Source organism: Streptopelia decaocto (assembly GCF_964273445.1).
Source record: "Streptopelia decaocto genome assembly, chromosome: 8".
Lineage (NCBI taxonomy): Eukaryota > Metazoa > Chordata > Aves > Columbiformes > Columbidae > Streptopelia > Streptopelia decaocto.
This window is the reverse complement of record NC_138662.1, coordinates 8,407,844-8,425,689: the sequence shown is the minus strand read 5'-3', so window position 1 is coordinate 8,425,689 and position 17,846 is coordinate 8,407,844. Positions and strand designations below refer to the sequence as shown.

Below are 17,846 nucleotides of genomic sequence, written 5' to 3'. Positions count from 1 at the left end.
TCAAACCAGCCTTAAGACACCAAGTGAGAAAACATCAACATTTTATCAAATCACATCATTTAGAAATAAATCTTGGATCTCTTATTGACTGAGTTGTAATAATAGCAGTGACTTTCTCTACAAACTGTGCTATACCGTGATAAGCAAATTACTATGAATTATGAAAAAATATGAGTAATGTTATTTGAAGTCAAATAATACATCAGAAATACCTCAGCATAAATGCAACTCTCTGCAACTCTCCAGCCTTTCAACACCACACCTATTGGATATTTTAGAAGTCAAATACATACTACAACGTTCCAGAATAATTTTCATGTTTTTATTTTTCTAAGATCATGACTATTTAATCATGTTTTATGCTGTATAAACCACATGGTGGTAATCTATAAATGGTACAAAAAGAAAAAAGAAAAGAAAAAAAAAAAGAAGAATGTGACCAAAAGACTCAATGCGCACATATTTATCTGTTTGAAATAGACATGAACAGTTCCATAGTATTTTGCAGTTGTAAATACAAAGAAAATAGCACTGGTGGATTTGAAATTAACCTGCATTATGTTTGTGTCTTTTATTGAGCAATTTTAAAAGTAATAGCAAAAGATACAGACATTATACTTTTCCATGAACACTATCAGTTGCAAAAGCAACTTTGTCTGCTTTTTTTCATTTTTGTATCAAAAATGCACTTTTATTGAACCTCTGTGTAGAAAGGAACACTGCTGCCTACTTCCTCAACAAAAATAAGAGCCAGTATTGAAGCTGTCAACTTTGCATTCTTGGAATATCCTGAACTAGAAATTAATAAATCCTATCTGCATGTCTATAAGGGAAACAAAGACTATCTTCTCCACTCTTTTAAGAGTACAGAGATGTTACAGCCTAGCCTAAGGTACCCTCTTCTCCCTTTCATTAAAAAAAAAAAAAAAAAAAAAGAAAATCAAACACACACATCAGAGATGTATTTTAAGTTCTGATATTGATTTTTGTATTAAAAATGGTACAATGGACCATAGAAGGAAAAATAAAAGGGTCCTGCACAAATTTATGTTTTTATGTGCAGTTAGAATGCATGTATAAGTATGGAAGAATATGACTTCTGCATGTGTAGAGATACTTCTATACTATGCTGACTTCATAACTAAGACTCTTTTTCACTTAATTCAGTTCGATTAGATTGTGGTACTGATTATGATCATATCCACAAATCAGCATTTTAACTGAGTTTCCACGGAAACACTATATGCTCGCATTTTCTTTTCAGACAAGGCTGTGTCTGTTTAACAAGTTTGCAGAGGACAACATGTTTTGTTTAAATTACATTAACTGTAGCCATTATTTCCTAATTACATTACCAGAAGAAACATTTACAGCAGTACTTTTAACATGGGAAACCCTCCATTTTTCAGCCCATCTTAATCTCTGAAAACCAAGAAACATCAGCATTGCCATTGCTTAAAATGTGTTAACTGGTCTTATATCTATAAAATAATCTCTTCTATTAAATGACAACATTGTTTTATGATCTTTATATACAAGGACATTATCCCACAGCATCTGGATTCCTGTGCAACTTCCATAAGAGAACATCTGTCTGTGAAGACGGGGTGGTCCAGTGGCTAAAGCACTGAACTGGAACTGGAAGGCCTAGTGTCCATTCCTTGCTCTGCTGTTTACATGTTGTGTGACCATGAGCAAATCACCTTACTTTTCTGTGCTCCATTTCCCCATTTGTGCAATGGAAGGCAAGATATTTCACATTCTGTGAAAAGTTATTTAAATTTTACTATTAAAAGCAATAACAGTTTTCTTACAATCATACATAATAGATTAAGGTGCAATCCAGAAGGAGGCATGCCAACTTGCATGAAGCAAGCTTGGGTGACCTTTAAAACTGTAAGAAAAAATGGGAAACCTTTTATCCAGAAGCGAATGCCACTCTCCCAAAAATACTGGACCTACTGCTTTATAATAAGTTAGAAAACAAGAATCTTTTCAAGGTACATTCTCATCAATTTTTAAACTACAACTACAGATAACAGAAATAGCCTGTAGCAATCTTTTTTATCTCCCAAATAGCGTACTACATAAAATCACATGGTGGGTGTATACTAACTCTAATAGAAGGTGATCACAAATAAAAGAGGGTGGTTTCCTAATCATGGTTCCAGAGAAAAGCTTGAAAGTCTTAAAGATCAAAGTCTGAAAAAAAGAGACAACACAACAAATACTCTTTTTTTAAGTTCCAATTTTACACCTTTGCTCACAACACTGGTAGAAATAAAGGAAGTCCACTCATAAATTCTGTCCTCCTTCTAAAGGCTAACATTGCCTACTTGTCTTGCAGAAGTACTGTGAACCCACAATGAAGAGAATTGGAGATAAACAGGTTTTTGACTACTGTAGTGTAAATCTGTGCTATACTATGATGCAACTGAAATGGTGTTCTGCATGACTGATTTCAGCCAAGTTCTGTTCAGATGAATTCTTACGGAGAACTGAGCATTATGCAGCTCCTTCAGATAGGCTGGTGCCTACTTCTTTCTCAAAACTGTTTTCACGTTTTCAATTTAAGAAAGTCTGCAGGACTGATCTTCTAAAATAGGTATCCCTTAACTCCAAAGTTAATGCAACATGTAAAGGTATGACTAGCTGATGGCATATAGTAGACAGTCTTTAGTTTCCACAGAAAAGCCTGTATTACAGCTCCTTTCAGTTGCATGAAATACAAATATTCACTTAAGTGCCTATGTTTGGAAAATGACATCTCCAAATCATCACAAACTACAAATTACAGAAGGAGCTCTCTGCTCTTTCTTCTTCCTAAAGCATTTATAGAAAGGAAATTTGCAGCAGTAGCTAAGGAAAACCTATTTAAGATCTTACTGACACTAAAAAACACAGGTATGGAAATGATTAGTTTCACCAAACTAGGCATATGATGCATAACTTCATCTTCTAAAAGAAGTTAGCCTACTTCTCTCAATGAGTACTTTAAGAAACAGAGAAGCCAGTAGTACTGTTTTTTGAACTCATCTATTCTAACTCTGCTGAAACACAGAGATGCAGAGAAAATGGACACTGAGCAACTACTGTCATTCTGAAAAGGAAAAATGATGAAAATTCTCAGCCAAATCATGAGTAGCCAAGGTCAGCCCTGCCATTATGTTCCAAAATAACATGTAGCAGAAGCGAATGAAAGCAAATAAAGAAGTTCAAAATATATCCATTTTGACGAAAACAGCTACAGCTATGTGGACAGAGGAAGCTCAACTATGTTGGGAACTTCTAAGATCATGCCTTAAATTAAATTAAATACTACTAAACCAGAAATGCCTCTGGATAAAAAGGGATTCTGTTATATGATAATATGTATTACCTGTATACTTTAGCATAATTCAGTGATGATGAAGCAAAAGTCAGATATAAACATTGAAGACAAAAAGATGTAGTCAACATTTAAATGTTGCCTGAACTTTAGGGCAATAATCTATTTTTGTACAGTATTTTTTCTTCATACTTGCCCACAGGCATTCCAACTGCTGTTATAAATTTGTTATCCTCTCAACTAATGCATGTGCTTGACCCAGAAAGTTCATCCTTCAAGCATCTTAGGGGACAGTAAGGTAGAAATCACAGTTAAAAGCTTGCAGATAACTTTGGTTAGTACAAATAAAAACTAGGCATGGCTCAGTATTATGAGTAGTATGACTTCATCATTTATGACAATCTTAAAACATTTTCCTTCTTACTTAGCAAACAGCATGTCAGGCATTTGATACGTTGTATTGAATGGCAGTAAGCAATTTTCCTTTTTACTAAGTCAAGGCAAATATTATACACTGCAGATACTCTGTAAATTGCAATCACAATTTAAAAAATTAATTATTTATTAATTATTAATAAGAAAATAAATAATAGAATTAGGACCTTTTGTGATTCTCAGCATGAAAAATATTAATAGGAAACAAAACCAGACATACAGAACATATAGTCAAAAAAGACATGATAATAATGAACAGGTAAAAAAGAGTGTAGTGGAAACACGATGTTCCTTAAAGATTTCAATCTTTAGTGTCCTTTAGATGCCATTACGTTATCCCAGTCAAGTTGCTTCATTACTGCGGGTATAAACTACAGACCTATATAAATGGGGCTTTCATTAAAGCTTCTTTTTATATTCCATAGCTATAACTTTGGGGTCAGTTTTTGATATGGCGCTTTTTTCTGTTGTTGGTGGGTTTTTTTTTTTGGTTGGTTTGGTTTTTTGCTTGTTTTTAATTCTTTATTTAAATGACTTTTGTTTTACTCCTGCATAAATTTCCTCCCAGGGTATCTGAAAACCTTAATCATCATCCCAATATTTTGCTCCCACGTTACACTTTGAGAATCAAGTTCCGTGACTTTTAAGAGTTATGCTTACGTCAGAGGGATCAAGAGGTTTAAATTTCAGTACCTATTAAAGGAATTTAATTATCCAACCAGTTCCATTTGGATACACTGTTACTGTTCTTAGCTAATCTATACCAGATTTTCCAGTATTGTAATTATCATTAATAAAACGCCCTCTGAAAGGGTTTTTTTCTTTTTTTTTTTCTTTAAAGATAAAAGACCTCTCAGTGGCCTATTTTACAAATCTTGAACAGAAACATCATTATCCTTTATACCAGCTAAGTTTCCCAAGAATTTATCATGTCTGAAAACAGCACAACTAACTAAACTTGAGTGACGAGAAGTTTATCTATATACCTGGCTTACTCTGTTACTTCATTTAAAACATTCTGTGGAGTAAAGGGTATTTTAAAAATACACTTGGTCTTTAAAACCTGCTTACAGTTTAAAAATAGGAGAGGGGAAAAATGAAGGGATAACAGCATGCCATGTGACCTCTAGGATGTTGTCATATACAGAGGACTGTTGGTGTCTGCTGCTGTAGGAATTAAGGTGGTGGAGATGACACAGAAATACAGAGATAATAAAGAAACAAGAAAAGCAGTAAACTGTGTACTGCCTTGTAAAACTAATCTGCTATTGAAATGAAGAACTTCCTCAGCAAGTGTAGGTATCAGGCTCATTCTTGTTCACTGGAGTCATATGGAAAATGTTTACAATATCCTTACTCCACCTGTGAAATGGTCCCATCAGCAATGAACAGTGATATTCCAGTTTCTATTCTTCTGTCATGTTCAGGGGCCTGCTAGCTACACAACTGCTACACACCAGTGTTGAAGAGGGTTATAGTCTGGTATCATGCACGCTATAATGTTGTTGGTAGATGGGCACATCATGCTTCACCTACAAGAGACAATTAAGACTCCTTCAGGAGTTACAGGCTTAAACCTTTTCTTTTATAAAAAAACTCCATCAAAGGGAAATACTCCGTCAAACTTGAAACCAAAGGTACTAAGCACATCAATCCATATCCAATAGAATACTTAAGTATATGCTGACATTTAAATCCACAAAAATTACATATTTAATGTTTATCAGCTGCATAATTTTAATGTCAGGCTATTTAGTACCTTGCTTAAATTAATGAAAAAAAATCCATGGCTATTTCCAAAGTGTTGGAAGAATTACAGAAGTTTAGTTATTTGACATTTTATGGTAACAAACGTCACCCCTGCTTCTGCAAGTTCTAGTGTTCAAGTGATTACTGTGCAGATACCAGTGCAAAAAGAGCCCTTTTGAGCCTGTAAACACAGGAATTTCCAAATTTAACACTGAATTTTACTTAACTATTATGCTGACACATAATCTGCCCCTTGCTGCAACTTCATCTAACTTGCAATTAAGGTACAGAAGCCCAGCCACTCTATTCACTGTGCTTCTCCTCATTCTGAAGGTCTTGCATTCTTTCTAATAAATTTTCTACCTACTGAAGCATGCTGTAAGGTTAGTGCTTGAGCATTTTGCAAGTAAGCCCATCTCAGCTTCATATATGTCTGTTCATTTAGTTATGGGAAAAGGAGTAGAAGCCAAACCAACTCCTAACTACATTATTTTAGAGTTATGATGCAACAACAAATTTCTGGCTGACCTACTTACTGTTTTGAAAGTCTTGCATCACTTTAGTGGAGCAAAACAATGAAAAAAACTGCAGACAAAGGACTGAACCAAACAGTGGTCTGGGAATTAATAGATTTGTGACCTAAAGTGAGAAGGTGCTTAGCCAGGCAGCCCCAATGGTGCCCCCTGAGCCTCCAGCACACACCTCACCAGTATGCAGCTGGCTGCAACTAGCAGGCTCTACGTCCCCCTCAACTACCCCTTCCTCCAGTGTAACTTTCCACCTGTAATGCAGCGTATTCCAGTTCATCTAGTCCACTATTACATCTCACACACTGGCCTCTTCTAGAGGTGTCAGAGAGAGGTGTAAAAATTCCCATAAATAATAATTATGGAAAAAAACCCAGCTTACAGGAAAAGGTTTTTCTCCATAACTTGTGTCATTAGTGGTTGATTAAAGGCCTTAAGAGTGAAAGTTTATATCCTTTCTAAATTATTTTTTGCCCCATGAAGTAACTATGGCTCCAGATTATATATGAATCCTACAAATCTTTTGCCCTAAGGATAACTTTCAACAATGTGTTTCATAGATTAATTATGTATTGTATAAATAAGTACCAGATGTATCTAAGGCAAAACAAGCCACTGAGAAGAATAAAACTGAGGTCTCTCCCTTGAGGTCAGAGATCAAAAATACAACATCACAACTTCTACCCTTTTCATCGTTTCTAGTGTTACAAAATATTGTTTCTCACCTTAAAGGGATATCACCAAACAATTCATAACAACTGCCAAGGACAGACCCAAACGACTTTTTAGATATCATGGTGTCTCCATATGTTTTGTGATAACAAAGATTCAATGTTATTAATCTCTAGCTGGTACTGCTCTCCCCTTGCTCTACAACTAAGGAATAAGATGTCTGAAGAAATCCATGCACTGACCTCTTATGAAAAATATGGCCAACTTTTTAAGGTAGAGATCTAAGGTATAGAGAATTTGGTTTAATGCACTGGCTTACACTTCTCTCGTGAAAGGTAGGCAGAAGTAAGATCCAGGGCCTTCCTCTAATTTTTATCAACATTTGAAAACATAGTACCCTGTCAGGCCAAAGTTGAGAGGGTTCTGAGCTTTTAGAGTACAAGGACTGACTTTGTAGAAAGAAGAACATGAAGGATTCAAGGGTTTCTTCTATCCTGTCATCCTTATTTGCACTGCATTCTGACTCATAGCTGGGAAAGGACAAGATCTTTCTCCATGATGCAGTACTGTAACAACAGAGCTATGGACAATTTCACTAAAAAATGTGAATTACTTTTTGTCCTGAACCAAAATGAGAGGACCTGCATTTCCCAGAGTTGCATTTGGGGTCTTCAGCAGGAGTGTAGGTGTTTCACCAATCTGGAGACACAGGTTAGTAAGGAGAAAGAGCATCCTATTTCCCTGTAAGTGTTGCAGTTTTAATACCTTCCCATGCTTCAAAAGCATAAGGCAAATAAATCTAATAAAAAGAATGTATAGGAATTGTCTGCTGTGGTCTTAGGAACACTTTTTTATATAACTATGTCTGCCTGGATTTTATATACAGTGAAGAGGAATCTGAATGCTGTAGCCTCTAAATATTTGAAATATTTAAATTGTTTCCTGTCTGCTAGAATTTAATTAACATAATGTTCTGTAAAAGAGATGATTCTTACACATGCTAGGCCTTTAAAGCTATTGGTAATAACTGATGCAAAAAAGCGTTTGCTGGCAAAGCAAACACTGAACTGCCCCCACCAGCCAACAGGGACAGGGTATTAGTGCATTGGGCTGCCTTGCTATTTGCAATGGGAAACGTATCTTGTTACAACAAGGCACAAGTTAAATTAAGCAGTCACAATAACACAGTTGCTGCACCACATCAGACAACTGAAAGGAATCCTGCTGGTTGTTCAAAAGGCCAGAAGTAGAGTAGATTTCATGGTTATTCTGTTTCTGGCAAATCTCTACCTGTGTCACAACTATAATTTTCACCACATCAGACTTCTGTGTCATAACCAAAGTATTATTACTGATAAATGGGAATAGGACATGGATTACAGGTTGGAGAAACTTCTGTTTACAAATTATGTGCATTCAGAGTTCTCAATCTAAGGAAAAAATAGCCACATCTACATGAACAGCAAATCAACACATTTAATCATATGTTTCCAAATCTGTACTCTGCATGAAGATTTTTAAAAGTAATAGCTTCTTATACCACAATTCAGAGCACATAAAAGAACATTTGCATTATTGTTGGAACTGAACCTCCCACAGTGCTTGACTTTCAGTGACCTGGTTCTATGAACAGCTCTTTAATATGGTGCGTGCTGAAAATAATACAATTATAGTAGCAAAGACTTACCTAAAATTAGAGAGGCAGTTAAGAAACATTCTTTAAGCCCTTCATTAGATGACACTAACTGCTGTGGGAGCTTGAAAGCCCACCTGGTCAGCAAACATTAGTTAAGAAGGAAAAACAACTTAAAAAGAAACCCTTTGAATTCATCAGTTAAAATAAAATTTTAGACAACAAAGAGAATTTAAAAGTGTGAAAAAGTCTTATCATACCAGAAAACAATAACATAATAGCTAGTACTTCCTGCAGTATGATCAAAAGTCATGAACAGGGCTATCATACAAGTGATGAGTTCTTGAAAGGACACAGGGATGTCATCTCAAGCAACAAGTACCTAAGGTAAATTTGTTCTTCAAAAAAGCAGAGTATCTGCAGCTAGCAAGGCTACAACTTCTAAGGATGATGATATTTTATAGTAGCCCTTTTTACATTTAGTTCTGTCTTCATTAAAATGATTCACTGGTATTATTTAAGATAGATCTGTTTATGTGTTTGTATACGTGTGCACAATAATGAGTTGGGAAAGGACATAGCAAATAAATGTATTGTACAACAAAAGTTAGAGAAGCTTTTGTTTTAACCTGACATTTATTTAAAGTACATGACAGTAGATCCTTAAGCTTATCTCCCTTTACCATTGTAAAACTGAGTTACTTAGTATGACTATAGTACCAGGTAATCTACATCTACAGTATTCCTCTACAATACGTTGCAGACTTTCATCCTGTATCAGGATGATGTGTCATTCATCAAAAGTGTCAACAACAGTATGGTCTGCCATTCATAGCAATAATCTTAGAATCCTCAAGATTACCAGTCATGTTTACTTTACAGAACGTCAGTTGTTCTGCATTCTCCTTCACTGCTCAGCAGCATTCACTATTCCTTTGGGTATCTCGACCGGTGTCAGAAACAATTCAGCAAAGCATACAACAATAACAGTTACAGTTCCCTCTTAGCGCATGAGGGTGGCAGAGATCGAAACACGGACTTTCAGTAACTAAAAGGTAGCTATGGAGAAGATGGGGTTACTTTCCTCACAAGGAAGCATGGTGACAGGACAAGAGGTGAGGGACACAAGTTGCTTCAAGGAAAACTCTGTCTGGATGTAAGACAAAATCAGTGATGCTAAGAACAGTAACACACTGGAGTAGGTTGCCCAGAGAAGTGATGAAATCTCCCTTGCTGGAAATATTCAAATCTCAGCTTGACAGGACCCTGGGTAACTTCTTGTAAGACCCCGCTTTCAACAGCAGGTTGGACCTGATTAACTCACTTTTCTATGACTGCTTCCATAGCATTGCATATAGCACATACATTTTGGCCTAGAAAGTGAGCTTTGTGTGATCTTTTCAAAAGCACCTAAAAGCAGAATTTGAACTGGAAAGCTATGATATATATAAGAATAGGTCTGATAGCTTTTGATTGCACTGTTTCCCTCTTCATAGGACAGCTATCAGATGGAGTGATCCTATGGCCTTAACTGTATTATATACTCATTCCTTTAAACATCTTTGAGTTCCTTCATAGTCACAAGTCATTAATCCTTTTATTGTTGTACATGGTACAGCATGAATGAGTTATACTGAAGCAGTAACAAAGAGAGAAGTCAAGGCACCATACAAACACATAAAGTACAATTTTAATATTGTCTGCCATTTCTTTCCAGTATCTTTGAAAATAAATAAATCTGTTCAGTATTCTTGGTGACCACGCAAATATGTATGCCATTTTTATGGAAGGAGCCACCAGTCCTGTGTTCCCATGGAAGAAAATCCTGTCAGCGCAACTAATGGATGTCAGATGGATTAGCTTAGAAGAGCAAACAAGTGCACTGTCAAAACCATGTCATCAACCCACAGCCTATTCGTAGTGATATTATACACTCCACTGCTTCCCATCACAGCCCAGGACAATCACAATTCATGTTCAGAGTCATCTGGTCTTGCAAAAATTGACACAGCATAGCTAATAATCCACTAGAATTCAGAAACTATACTGGATTTTAAAAGGCAGCTTTATTTTTGTGCCTTGCATTTGAGGCAGATTAAATAAATCAAAATGGGTCATTATTTGTATGTTACAGCTGTCCAGTTAGAGTTGACAGACACTCTGCATGGCCTGTCGACTGATTAAGAGGCAGAATAAGTCTCTCAGAGTCCTAAATGGGTGAGGGAGGTGTAGGGGAAGATTGTGATAAAGTAAAAAATCAAAGGCTGATGGAGTAACTCACTGGAAATAGTTGCACTTCTACACAAGCGACAGATACCATCTAAAACCAAACAAACAAAACCAAAACCACCAGAAAACACAGGAAGAAAACTGGATGAGCAAGTTACAGATTTGAAGTGGAAATCAGAACAAACTGTCACTGTTCTACATCAGAAAACTGGACTGAATCTTCTGCAAGGTGAAGAACAAACAACACACAATGAAAGGTGAGATATTTAAGCATTCAGATTAATAACGATTTTTTTTTCTGTTCTCTAAGCATTTCCTTTCCAAGCATAATTTATTTTAACTCTACATTGGAAGCTGTGTCTCAGTTTCTGAAGCCAACTGTTGCAGAACAATGTAAGGAAATGAAAATATTGCTTACCTTGCTTACAAGAATGCTCAATTCTTTCAAGTGAATTCTACAACATAGATTTCAGTTTGCAAAAGTTTATGTATAAATATAAATACAATTTCATTTTCAAGTGAAAATCAATGAGTCGTTTGTGACAAACTGTAGTGTCAAAATAAAACCTTCATTTATACATTTGTCATATTCAATGTTATAGGACTGCTATTCCTTTTATATAGTATTCCCCATTACTAAGTAATGTTTGATCTTGTAAGCCAATACTCAGTATGTCCTTTCATTCCAAAAGTTTCGATCAGTAACTAAAATGTTTTTCATTTTGAAATAGTAAAAATCATATGAGGCATCTCAGAAACAATGTTACAAAAGGATTTATCATTCTGACTGTCTTTCGTCAAAGGAAATCTAATTATTCAACATGATCTGGTTTGGGGGTTTTTTTGGTCTGTTTTTTTTTATTGCATGCAGTGCATGCAGAGCTTTAAGTGACACCTTGTTTTCAAAGTAAGATCATTAGCAAGAGATGAATGGTAAAAACTGGTTGAGATTTTTTGTTGTTGTTTTTGTTTGTTTGTTTGTTTTCAGTTAAAACTGACCTGAACATCAGGGAATAGAAGATAATTATAAATATTAAAAATTACTAAGTACTCCCGTCAACTAATTTTTCTTTTTAACAGCTTCTTGACAAATGTTTGCTGATTGTGTAGAGACTTGTATCTATGGGAAGTACAGTTGGCATTCAGATAAGGGAGTTAAAGCAATAAGTATAAACATCGATATTTTAAAGAACAAACTTACAGAATCTGGATTGCTGAAAAAGTGCTGTTAACAGTTTATATACCAATATCTTTGAGGCTTGTTTTTCTTTTGATGGCATATTAACTTCATTCTTTTTAGGTAGTACAATTAGTAAAAACATAGAAAAATAAAAGTTGTACTTGCAATTCTTCTGACACAAGATTCCTCAAAGATGTTTACAACCACAGAATGAGAAACATTCCAATTTAATATTTTTAGAAAATCTGTCACGTTCCCTTCAAAAACATCACTGCTTTGCTGATAGCAAATCCTCCTAAAAACCATTTGTACTTAAGATAAAACCATGGGAAGTACTTCATTTTAAGACCACGGAAGCACTAACTTCATTCTGCATGGTAAGAGTATTTCAATATTATCTGTGATTTACTGATGCATTGTAAAATAAATGTAGTCTCTTTATGCTATCTATGTTAATGCCTATTAAGAAGCTGTATATCCTTTAGCCACACTAATGATCTGTATATTGTCAAAAAACTAATATTCTAAACTAATTTAAATTCTATTTTCACTTGTGATACAGGTAACAGGCTTTTGGTCTTGAGTGTCACCTTGTTAATATATGCAGCTCATGGATGCCCTGATAAATGCCTATGCCATACAGCTTCAAAGACTGCAGACTGCAAGAACAGAGGCTTTACTGAAATTCCTTCCCGTTTACCTCCTGAAATTCAGATACTACAGTTGCAGAATAACCGTATTTGGAGAATCAACCAAAATGCATTCACTGGAACACCATTGCTCAAAATCTTAGACTTGTCTAATAATTCTCTCTCAAGTTTGGCACCGGGTGCTTTCCAAAAATTACGGTATCTACAGGTTCTAAACCTAACCAGAAATTTGATTCATTATATAGAAAACAAGACTTTCAGTTTCCTCCCACACCTAAAAGAACTGGACTTGTCATCCAACAGCATTATACGTTTGCCTGAGACTTTTGGAAACAGCACAGGGAATATAACATTGCTGTCTGTGAAGCATAACAAACTTCAGAAAATGGAAAGAGTTCTGCTGGAGTCACTTCCAAACTTGAAAGTGGTCCTTTTCAAAGATAATCCCTGGCAATGTAATTGTAATGTCTTTGGCCTGAAACTGTGGCTGGAGAGCTTTTTGTACAGAGGTAAGGAATTCTTCTCATTACATACAATGCACACGAGAACACTTAAACAGCATCTGCCTCATCTTCACTATTACAGCTTAACAATTTACCACACACCTTAGGTCATCTCCTCAAATAAGCACACTATAATATATTCTTATGCATAGGTCAGAAAACAGACGCGTTCATAAATACAGGTGGCAAACTAGAATCACAGAGGAACTTTATATTTGCACAAAGAGAAAGAAAGTAAACACACATGGTCATATAGTATGTGCAGAAAGATTCTGGAAATGTACATGTGTTGCATGTGTATGTATATATATCCATATCTATATATAACAAATATACTTGTACATATAAACTTCCTTTAATTCTACCAATACATTTTTGCTAGAAACTAACCTACTGTTTAAAAGCTTTTAACCTAACGCATGAGGGTAAACATCAAGACAGATATCAATAAGAATTTAACTTGAGAGAACTCGGGATTCTAATTCCTCTAGAAATTTTCTGGTAGTAGCTCTTTAATATTGTAAGAATACTTTACCTAAAAATGTATATCACACTTTGAAAAAGTTTATTCTTGTCTAGTATTGCTTCCTAATTTGTTGTTATCCAGAAGAGGTACTAAATTCACTGATAATTTCCTGACAGAAAAGTGTAATGCCATCAAATGCAGAAAACTGAATTTTATAAGTAAAAGTAGCCTCATATTTTGGTCACACCTGCTTTTAAATATATTCATCAGTTATGCTGTAGAAAAGATAATATGATTTAACTCTAAAGGAATTAAGTATTAAAGAAATTAATATATTTCTCCCAGGAGACATGGTCAGACTCTGAGAATTCAGAATAGCAGGGCAATTCACTTTTCTCTAAATCATGTTTGGATGCTTGCATGTGATCAAACTACTGATCATCTGTCTGTATACGGAAACGACCCACAGTATGTTGCAACACAGTGTATGTGAAGATGGTCCATGTTGCCTGTGATGGAATGGAATGGGGCACAATTAGTACAGGAATAGTTTCTGAGTGAGGTAAAGCCATTGCAAGAAGCAACCTTTTAGAAAAGAAAAAAGGCTTTATAGTCAAAATCTTGATATTTTGAATTGGTAAAACATTACATTATCCCAGGGCTTTAGCCATATTATGCTGGAACCATTCCCCACAACAAACTTCAGCAGGGTTTCTGACTTCTCTGTGCAGAAGAATGTAATGATCCAAGATAAACATATCAGATTATAATAATTACTTTGCCAGCAGCATAAGTATTGTAGTTTATTTCAAAACCCCATGTTGATTAGATATTCAGCGATGCCCTTTCATTTTCCCAAACATTGCGCAGATTACCTAAATCAAGTTACATGAAACTTACACATTCATTTTAGCAACAAGTTTTAAAGGAAGCCCAAATACTATGTTCTCTTCTCTGTTTATGTTCACTGAAATTACCTGTGTGAATCACATAAAGAAAAATTAGTTACATTGCACATTAATATTTCCCATTACTTGTATACTTAAGATAAAACAGTACTGTGGCTCTACAGATATTTCTTGCAAGTCATAACAAAACATGGCTAGAGATGGAATTTTGTCTGAATTTTAAAGTGTTGACTGTTTTGTCCAATATAACTGTAAAAGACTTCAGCATTTTTAGCTGAATCCAACTCAGGCAATTGACATTTGGTGCATATTCATAAATAATTATAGAGAATTCTTCAGTTCAGGTGGGACTCCATTCTTCTATTCCAAGCACACATATTTTACTTAAAACCATGGAAGGATCACAATTGCAGGATTTGGAGTTGTAGCTATATCCGCATCCAAGCTAAGGCATTGAAGGCGTCTGGAATCATGCTTTGGGTTTGGCTATTAAAGACCAAGAGACAAGCTGCTGTGCTCATATCTGGCTTGAAATGTCATCAAAATTTGTGGAGTAGTCTCCAGATGTCAGTTTGGGTCCATTTGTATTCACTGCTTTCTCAGATAAAGTCTTTCCAGGATGAAAATTTCTATGCTTGGCTTTAGCTGAAAGGCGGATTATTTTGGACAGAGAAGAGGAAGAAAATTCAGCTGATTTGATTAGTTATTTTTTTTAAATATGTAAACATTGGTTTTGGCCTTGTTGACAGACTACACCCCTAAAACCATGGTGTAGGGACTAATTAGAAACCTGAAGGCTACACTCGCTGTGTGTTCCTCTATGCACTGAGGAACAACTGTGTGATTTACCAAGACTGAGGCTTCCTACTTCATTTCCTGTTATACTAAAAACATCCTTGGGGAGGGAGCAGAAACTGGCTCTAAGCAATCATTAAATTTACCATATGAGCAAGGTAACAGACTGATTAATCTTAGCTCCTTTAGATCTCTGTATATTTTCTTACCATGAACCTTGCCTCAAAACATTGCTCATGTATACATACAACTTTCTGAACTTTCTCTTTGCATCTTTACAGTTAGCATAACATGTCAGAAGAATGAGTATTTCATGGCATATTTCAATCAAGTGGGAAATCTTTACTTACAGTATATTGTTTCCATTTCTCTTTATAAAAAGAAGTAATAGTATGAATTTGAATCAAATTAATTTTCTGTTAATAGTACCTCTTTGTTTTCATCTATGCCTTATTTTTACTTTTAAGCCACTGTTGTTTTTCACTTTTTCTTCCACAAAAGCATAGATAACTTAATTCCTGATGAATTGCTTCTTGCATTGATCTAACTGGAAAAAGGTCTTAAAGGTATAGTTATAAATTTTTAAAAGTATAGAGTGAAGTCTGATGATACACTTCAGTTCTCTGTTAAATTTATATGAAGATAATTCAGAAGCCACCGAATTTTAAGTACATAAATCTGTTTGGTGGTTTTTTTTGGTGTTTTTTTGTTTGTTTGGTTGGTTTGGTTTGTTTTTCAGGAGGAATAAGTGATGGCATTATCTGCTCAGCACCAGGGATTCGGAAAGGAAGGGACCTCCTCAAAGTTCCCTATGAGCTCTTTGGGGCATGTCCTCTTACAACAGCCCACGTCCATCTGGCCAGTGCCCACCACCACAGCTTTGAGCACAGAAGTTCTCCGAAGCACGCTCATCATCACCACGAGCACGGGGACAGCAGCCGGCCAAACTGCGAACCCAAACCAAAGCCAAGGCCTGTTAGCTTGCGTCATGCAATTGCCACTGTAGTCATAACTGGAGTTGTCTGTGGAATTGTGTGTCTAATGATGTTGGCAGCTGCTGTTTATGGTTGTGCCTATGCTGCAATTACTGCAAAATACCACAAAGAACATTTGGCCCCAGTCAGACAGCATGGGACTCCTGAGGAAAAAGAGCCATTTGATAGTTCCTTGGCTTGAGTTACTTTTGTCTTCAGTTTCTCGCAAATAAAGCCCTCACTTCTGTTAAAAAGCCTGGAATCCAAATAGGATTGATTTTATAGTAATTACTGCTTTATTTTCCTGCTTTTTCATGCTGTTTTTTAAAATGTAAATATATATGCCTTGGAATATATATTTAGACTTTATTTAGAAGCTTGTAAGTTTATTTATATTTTGTGTGTGTATATTCTGAAGCCACTACTTGAGGTTGAGTGTTTGAGATACAGAAATCTTGATGCACTTTAACAGATTATATTCTCCATTACCAGCTTCTGATGTAATATAGTACAACATATCAGTTATGGTGCAGCTACAGTCAGCAGCCAACATGAGTGAGCTTTCTGCAAAGAAAAATACAAAGTATCTACAAATGACTGACTATATTTTAAGAACTTAAAATAGCTGGTATGTATCCAGAAATAGAATTCACAATCAGTTTTAGAACGGGCCAGCCTATACACTGACATTGATAACTTGAACATGTGCTAAAAATATTTCCAAATACATATTTCCCCCTTCCAATCTGTCCTGGAAGAATTAAAAATGAAATATATTCTCTGATTTAAAAAAATAGGTGATACCTTGTTAACCCTGACATTTCATTTTTAAATTACTTAGCAGGGAATAAAGAAGAGACCTGAAAAAATGCTGAAGAATAAATGCTGCCCTGTTTCTAATACAAGCACTGAAATGAGCACACAAGCACACATGAAGAGACACTCCCATTATCCTGTTGGCATACATGCCTGCTACAAACGTTTCTGAAGCTTCTTATTCCCAAATCCACACACAAGTGTTCCATTTTGCAAGTATCATGACTGCAGATGCAGCTTCCGTCACAGTGCTGCCCTTCAGTACAGAGGATAATATAAAGTTGCATGTTTACACATTCTCACAGAGAAATCATTCAGCTGAATTCATTCAAGGGTCCACCCTAACTTTCTGCCGTGCAGTTTTGCCATCAGAGGAAATCAGAGCCAAAACCATTTGAGTAACATAAGTTTAGAACAGAAAAAATATTTTGAATCTACCAAAGTATTTTTAAATAATTCTTAGAAATTATTTTAAGGCAACCAACACAGATTGACAACCCCATCTACCTTTTCCAAGACTAGATAAAACACATCTAGGCTATTTGTGACAGATGTCTGTGTTTTTTAAATGTCTCCAGCGACAGGGTTGAAGGCCTGTCTAGGTAGCTAATGCAGAAATCAATTACGCCTATAGTCTAAGAGCTTTTAATTGCATCTATCCTAAACCTTTGGTGCAAATCTTGCCAGTTTATTCCACTGGTCAGAAGACTCAGGGACAACAGCTGAGTAACAGTCTGCAATAAGGGCAAGAGGGAGCTGCAGTGGCCTTCAGAGACCTCCACTCTCCATCCAACAGATGGATTCCAAGATCAAGTTCTGTAGCAATTCTAATAACAGCCTCAACTGAGTAATAGGCTATATGGCAGGAGTCACGTAACCCTTGCTCTTATCTACTTAGTAATAATTGCAAACTAAATATATTAAAGCTCATTCCTACATCTGCACTTACTTTGATGTCCAGAGAAAATTAAGCATCTCAGT

At 35.7% G+C, this 17,846-nt stretch overlaps 2 protein-coding genes across 2 annotated transcripts in view; one reads left to right on the top strand and one right to left on the bottom strand.

Annotated features, from left to right (window-relative positions):
• Positions 1–17,846, bottom strand: part of CACNA2D3 (calcium voltage-gated channel auxiliary subunit alpha2delta 3) — a gene marked incomplete at its 5' end in the record, with an annotated part of 433,227 nt that overhangs the window by 51,401 nt on the left and 363,980 nt on the right. The window lies entirely within an intron of this gene.
• Positions 10,621–16,858, top strand: LRTM1 (leucine rich repeats and transmembrane domains 1). Its single transcript, XM_082060508.1, has 3 exons — positions 10,621–10,830; positions 12,316–12,912; positions 15,815–16,858. Exons 1-3 carry the CDS (start codon positions 10,824–10,826, stop codon positions 16,249–16,251), a joined length of 1,041 nt encoding a protein of 346 aa, XP_081916634.1. The 5' UTR covers positions 10,621–10,823; the 3' UTR covers positions 16,252–16,858.

What these genes read in the sequence shown, in the direction of transcription:
- LRTM1 (XM_082060508.1), top strand. An exon ending in GGAGAGCTTTTTGTACAGAG is followed by an intron (nt 12,913 to 15,814) that starts GTAAGGAATTCT and finishes TTTGTTTTTCAG; the next exon opens with GAGGAATAAGTGATGGCATT.